The sequence below is a fragment of the Morone saxatilis genome, unplaced genomic scaffold (genome assembly GCF_004916995.1).
Source record: "Morone saxatilis isolate NCDOM2014 unplaced genomic scaffold, NCSU_SB_2.0 Contig17, whole genome shotgun sequence".
NCBI classification, from domain to species: domain Eukaryota; kingdom Metazoa; phylum Chordata; class Actinopteri; family Moronidae; genus Morone; species Morone saxatilis.
This window is the reverse complement of record NW_023339729.1, coordinates 8,343,627-8,349,963: the sequence shown is the minus strand read 5'-3', so window position 1 is coordinate 8,349,963 and position 6,337 is coordinate 8,343,627. Positions and strand designations below refer to the sequence as shown.

Genomic DNA, 6,337 nt, shown 5'->3' with positions numbered 1-6,337 from the left:
CACAGACACACAGACACACAGACATACAGACACAGTCAAAGTCAACAACTCTTACCCTAAATCTAAAAGTCAAAAATCTAATTATGTACGTTGCGGGGACCTGCATTTTGTCGCCAAAACGGAGGCGAGTCCTCACAATGTGGCTGTGTAAACATGTTTATGTTCCCACAACATGAGTAATATATGTTCACATACACACACAGAAGAGGGAGAGAGAAAGGCAGCATGGCAGAAAGTGACAGTGAGTCTTCTTGGTGACCCACACACACAAACAGTCAAAGACAGACTGAGAGGAGAGAGACAGACTGTGTGTATTCATAATAAAGTTATGCTATTGATGTCCTTGGTTTTTGCTGTTGCACAAACAGCAGGCAGATCATTAAGATCAAGGACAGCGGCATAACGAGTCAGCACTGGGCCCCAATGCAACAGGATCAAAGCCATTACAATCAGACATAACCTGATGTAATGTCAGTGGCAATTAAAAAAGTTAAAGCATGCAGCTTTAAAAAGACCAGTAACAGTAAAATGCACAGATGACACCTGAGTTAAAACTGTGCTATAGAAAGTAATGATAATAGATTGATTATTGTACAACATAAATGTACAGAGGTATGAGTCAATAAAATGTTTGTGTATGAAAGTGTTTCATCTTATTACATTGACAACTGTTAACATGTAAACTGATTGGCTGCATATGATGTAGGTCCAGCTCACGTCAGTCAAGATTATAGCAGCGGTGCTGATACGAGCGGTCCGTTGCGGGCCCTGGACGGCTGCTGGCCCCGATACAACTGCCTCACCTACATATACTGTAGACTGAACTAGGAAGTTCAACATAATGAAAAATACAAAGGATCTCATGGCCTTAACTGGATGTTTAATGTGGAGGAGAGATCATTGGCTTCTCCGATTTATTATTAGAGATTCTCTGTATGTAAACTTTATGCGTGTGCACTGTGTGTGATTCAGGTGTCCTGCTGTCTCACCCTCTCCAGGGAGCCTTTGGAAATCCCTCGGCCTGCCAGCCCTGTCCGCAGTTCAAGGATATCGACATGTCCATCTTTGTTGAGGTCCAGCTGATCAAACAGCTCAGCCCAAAGCTTCTCCCTCTCCTGGTCTGGATCAGAAGATTTGCTGTCCTGGCAGTGTGCCCTGGGGAACCAAGTCTGTTGGGTTCCCATAACTGGTGTCAGTCAGAGTCAGCTGATGGGATACAGGGATATTGATTTTGAGGATCCACTGAAGGAGTACTCCACTGATTTAGCATTGCAACTCTATAAACACTGTTGAACTCACAATAGACTGTCTTATAAAAAAGGATTAAAAGGTGACATTTTTCTTTACAAATGTTCCTCTTCCTTGTCAAAACCTGGCATCTACTTTAGCCATAATGCAACTCCACCGACAGTTTGGTTGGATATTCCAGTGAATTGCGCTACTATTGGCTAATGTAGCCTCGAGCCTTGACAGAGATTAGGAGCGGTGGACAGGGATTATAATTTATGGTATAATCCAATTAGTCCAGGTCTATCAGCCCAGGCCAATGTCCACATTAACAACAGACTATATATGTATGTTTGTTGAGATATGTTTTCTGTTTAATGTTTATGTCAGTAATATATATATATGTATATATATATATATCTTTTTGTTTTATTACAAATTTTTATTACATTACACATACACAGTAGTAGGACTTCCACTTTAGGAGAGTAAATAAGAAAACTTTCTGCTCCATAACCAGTGATAAGGGGTCACATGTAGACATAGCTTTGCTTGAAGGGGTCAGTCAGGAAACCACTGATTAAGACTATGTCCCAGATTGCATTATAATTGAATGGATTACACTGGATATACAGTGTGTTCCTGTTAGTTTGTATATTGTCTAAACATATGGCATAAGGGCAGTAGACACTTTTTGCTGTTCAAGATGAATCAACAAGCTTCTTTGAATAATTCAGTTTGCATGACAGGACACGTCCTGGTTTGTGTTAAGACGTTTCTCTCCATCTGTTCTCATTATTCAGATGTTTTAAGGTCTGTGGGATTTCATGGATTACCAAACATTCTGGGGGGAGCTGAGCAATAAGAGATGTTTGGTGAAATTATTGAGTATTGCCGATATATTGGTAATGCATTGCATGCAAAGCACTGACTGTATATAAATAAGTCGCTCAGACTGATCCAGACATCTTCCATAGGCCTTTACATTCATGACCACTCGATCCGTGCACTCCTATGGACGCTGTTAGGGTCTAATAATAAGACCTACGAGACCATTTTGTGACTCACTGTATGTCTGTGCCCATGGTCGGATGCAGAGGATCAGGACTCGGGAGGAACCAGCGGGTCCGGAGCTCTGTTTAATGAATCTGCGTCCGTCCAGGAACCGGATTTGACAGCAAACAAGCAGGTTTGTGGATTCAGCGGGTCCAGAGAGGATCTGTGTTCACTACTGATCGCTCCGTCTTCTAGATGTCACAGCGACTCTCGTTGAGGAATCAGGAAGCGAGAGAAACACCGCCGTCCCCCCGCTGGTGGAGCCTGCTGACGGCCAAGTGTAAGATCCGAGTGTGTGTGTTTGTTTGTGTTCTTGTTTGTGTGTGCGTGTGTGTGTGTGTGTGCGTGTGTATGGAGGATGTGCTCGGTGTTAAAATGCTGGGGCACTGCAGGAGCTTGTATCAGCCATTAATAGGTAGCCCAGTTTTTTTATTATTAATGAGTACAGATGTGTTTGCTCCTGACATCACACAGAATGAAGATCCTCACCCAGGGTCTAGCCAGGATTTTTAGAACTAGGCCACCGATGTCCTAAATCCTCTACTGAGGCCATAAAGCCAAGGTGCACCCACTCCCCCCACTGGTGGAGGAAAAACGCTGCAAAAGTACCCTCTTGGATGCCCCTGTGGTAGATAAAACATGCCATATGATGCTATGATTCCAGTGGACAAAACGTGACGAAGTGCCCTCTGTGATGCTAATCCTAACCCTGAATAAGCTGTTTCATCAGAAATGCATCACAACTTTCAGCAGGCTGGTGCCCTTTTCATTGGTTTCACCCCAGACCCTGGAACCGCCTCCACCACTGCTTCCCCCCCTTAGAAGATTGCATAGACACAAAAAAAATCATTATAATCAACTTAAAAATGTAAACGTTGAAGTAATTTTACATTATGTTATAAGTTTATACTTAAAAATCCCCTCCAGACATGATTAAAGACTCATCTTTGAAAAGTAATTTGTCTGATTTTTGACGAAAAGCATCCCATCCCCCAAAAAACGGAAGAATAGAAACTATGCATATTTCTTAAATGTAATTTTTTTCATTTAAAAGATACAAACTCAGATTTAAGGTGAGAACAGAGAAGCTTCCCACGTTATATGGCTATACATATCTGCAATTTCCCAGCTTGGGATCAATAAATTATATCTATCTATCTATCTATCTATCTATCTATCTATCTATGAATATAGATGAATGTTATTTACCGTAATAGATAAGCACTGACTGCAGAGAACCACGTTAGACATTTACAAAATAGGCAATTAACAAATCAGAACAAAAGAGAAAAAACAGATTAATAAAAGGAGAGGGCAGATACAATGGTATTGTTCCTGCAGAGATACTACATATATATATATATATATATATATATTTATATATATATTTAATGATGTTTTGTCTTCTTTTGTATTCGTCCATCAGCATCACTCCATCCTGCAGCTCTCTGACTCCACAGGTGAGTGTTGCCCGCCCACCTGCTCCTCCCTCATCACTTTATTCTCATGTTAAACACTCTAAAGGCCAATTTAGGGTTTGTTTATGACTGACTTTTTAGACTATTAATGATCCCTGACCAAGCGCACACACACACACACACCACACACACACACACACACACACAGACTGGAGGTCCCCTTGCTTTAATTTTCCTATTATATGTGCTGACTTGCTTGGTCTCACCTGTTGACAGGGCTACATGGCCCATGAGCACGTACACCACCTCTCTCATTCAGCTGTTTTCAACTCTATTCAACTGCCGTCTATACACCTGCTGGTCTGAGGGGAACAGAGTAACATATCAGATAGCAAACAGGTAGACTATATAAGAGCAGCACACTGTAGTTTGAGAGGAAAGTGTCTACTGCAATCAAATACACCTCGACCTGTTCATTTTCCCTTTGCCAGTTTACTCAAACTACACACCTCAATGTGTAAGGGGCTCTCCTCTCTGCCCTCCTCATGCCGGGAGAAGTAAGTATGCATCATGTTTTTTTATGTGAATAAGTGAGAGTGTATTGTGAATGGTGTGTGATATCTTGTGCTTGTGTGTTTCAGGGCAAAGGAGATGCGGGTGAAGTTTAGCCATCTGGCTGAGACTCACCACAAGTACAAGTAAACATACTGACACTCATGTTTCAAATATGTAGTAAATCCACTCATGTGACAGCTATCACTGTGAAGCTGAACTGTTTGTGTCTCCCTCCTCAGGGTTCAGGATGGAAAAGCTTTTCAGGACTTGGAAACTCTGCTAAACAACAAAAGTAAGAAAGCCTTTTCCTTTTATTTCTTTTTATACAACTTTAAAAGTCAGTTTGTCGTTTCACCAACACAGGCAGAAGGACTTTACACATGTCACAGTAGGAAAAGCATTAATATACATACATACATCACATTTAGCTGCTTCAGTTTCAGGGTCCTGGTCTGCTGGTTCACTGTCACACTGTGATAATCTGCTTGGACACTTGAATGGAACAAAGCCACCATTAATGTAATTAATAACACCGGGTTTTTTTTTTTAGTATTAAAATTAAAATGTAGACTCTGAAAGTTTACTGATTGTCTTTTTCCCCTTTTAAAAAATTCTTCCATGTATAAGTATGTAAAAAAATACTGCAGCTAGTTTTATACTTATATCTTGTGTCTCTTCCATACACGTCATTCTCTACACAGTAACTTCATGCATTAACAGTAACTGAATATGACACCACTATATTATAACAATACTTTATTGTTCTTGTACACATTTTGGCTGACTAAAACTATGATTCACTATGGAAAATAAATAATACTGTCAATATTAATATGATATAAATAAAAAAATAAATCCACATACAGTTCACTCCAGCCAGCTGGAAACCACAAAGGGCATAAAGGGGCACTCTGTCAATTTTACACATAAAAGCCAGATTACTCATCATGACAAGTACTCAGCCTGTAAAAAGTTGTATAAATTCTTCTGTGGCTGTGGAGGAGATTGGTCAAGAAAATAACCCTGAAGATGTCATTAGTGTTACCTTAGCTTGTGCTTAGAGACTAAAAATCTAGAACGGACAGCATTACACACCAGGGAGTTTGAAAGGGTATTTATGTCTAATCATAGGGACTAGTAGGGGATATTTTGACCTGTGCTGCTTTGATGTTGACCTTTTAAAAAAAAAATATGCCTCTCGTGAGTCCCCCAACTTTATGGAACACTAAACCACTGACGTATCCCTTTAAGCAGTGGTCAGTGTAACTTCAAAATGTTCATTGAAATTGTTTTAGTTTTCCTACGTTTTACACACATTTTCCATGGCAGAGCCACATGGAAGAAGTTATTTTATTGTAGATTTTTGAGGTTCTGCTTCTGATTTGAAGTTTTGGTCAAATATGTTGCTTGAGCTGCAGTTGAGTCACATTGACTCTTCTTGATTTGTCTCAGTTTCCTCTGACTCATTCTCCTGTCTTTCTCTTTCTTTATCTCTCTCCAAGGTGGTCTGCAGGCATTTCGTGGGTTCCTGCGTTCAGAGTTCAGTGAGGAGAACCTCAAGTTCTGGCTGGCCTGTGAGGAGTACAGGGTTTCTCCTTCAAAGACCAAGGCCGGAAGCATCTACAGCCAGTTTATCAACCCTGATGCCCCGCAGGAGGTTGGTGGAGAGGAGAGTGTGATATAAGAGCGACACAGAGCATTAAAATTGGAAAGGACAAAAAAATGATGAATGGGATTTGTTGATGTGTACAGTCAGGATAAAGAGCTTCTTTTGATTATCTGTTTCCTCCTCAGGTAAACTTGGACGCTGAGACCCGGGAGGCTCTGTTGAATCTGATGGACTCCCTGTGTGCCGACACATTCAACAAGGCACAGCAGAGGATCTACAGTTTGATGGCCAAAGACTCCTTCCCCAGGTTCCTGCGCTCTGCTCACTGCATGGAGACCATTAGGGCTTTCTAAACACACACACTTTATTACCAAAGGCCTGCTTTAGAAATAAGTGCTGATGACTCTGTGCCTAGCATGTTGATTGTGTTTTACCAGTTGTTTTAACGACTAGCTTGTTTTGTGATTGTTTT

General features: G+C 40.9%; 2 protein-coding genes across 4 annotated transcripts in view; one reads left to right on the top strand and one right to left on the bottom strand.

The window, feature by feature from the left end:
- The window catches only part of slc25a23a (solute carrier family 25 member 23a), a 9,681-nt gene extending 7,133 nt beyond the window's left edge, over positions 1-2,548 (bottom strand). The window contains exons 1-2 of one of the 2 annotated variants that reach the window (XM_035660793.1): positions 2,296-2,548; positions 990-1,206 (exon numbers count right to left, since the gene is read on the bottom strand). In XM_035660793.1, the coding sequence (XP_035516686.1) occupies positions 990-1,184 (195 nt within the window). In that variant the 5' untranslated portion in view covers positions 1,185-1,206; positions 2,296-2,548. The remainder of the gene's footprint in view (positions 1-989; positions 1,207-2,295) is intronic. The other variant, XM_035660794.1, reaches the window with a different exon arrangement.
- The window catches only part of si:ch211-196h16.12 (regulator of G-protein signaling 5), a gene marked incomplete in the record, with an annotated part of 4,551 nt that continues 637 nt past the window's right edge, over positions 2,424-6,337 (top strand). Inside the window, 8 exon segments of one of the 2 annotated variants that reach the window (XM_035660795.1) lie at positions 2,424-2,563; positions 3,710-3,743; positions 3,978-4,100; positions 4,193-4,258; positions 4,343-4,399; positions 4,496-4,548; positions 5,759-5,913; positions 6,051-6,337. In XM_035660795.1, coding sequence (XP_035516688.1) covers positions 3,991-4,100; positions 4,193-4,258; positions 4,343-4,399; positions 4,496-4,548; positions 5,759-5,913; positions 6,051-6,218 — 609 coding nt within the window. 2 annotated transcript variants of the gene reach the window in all.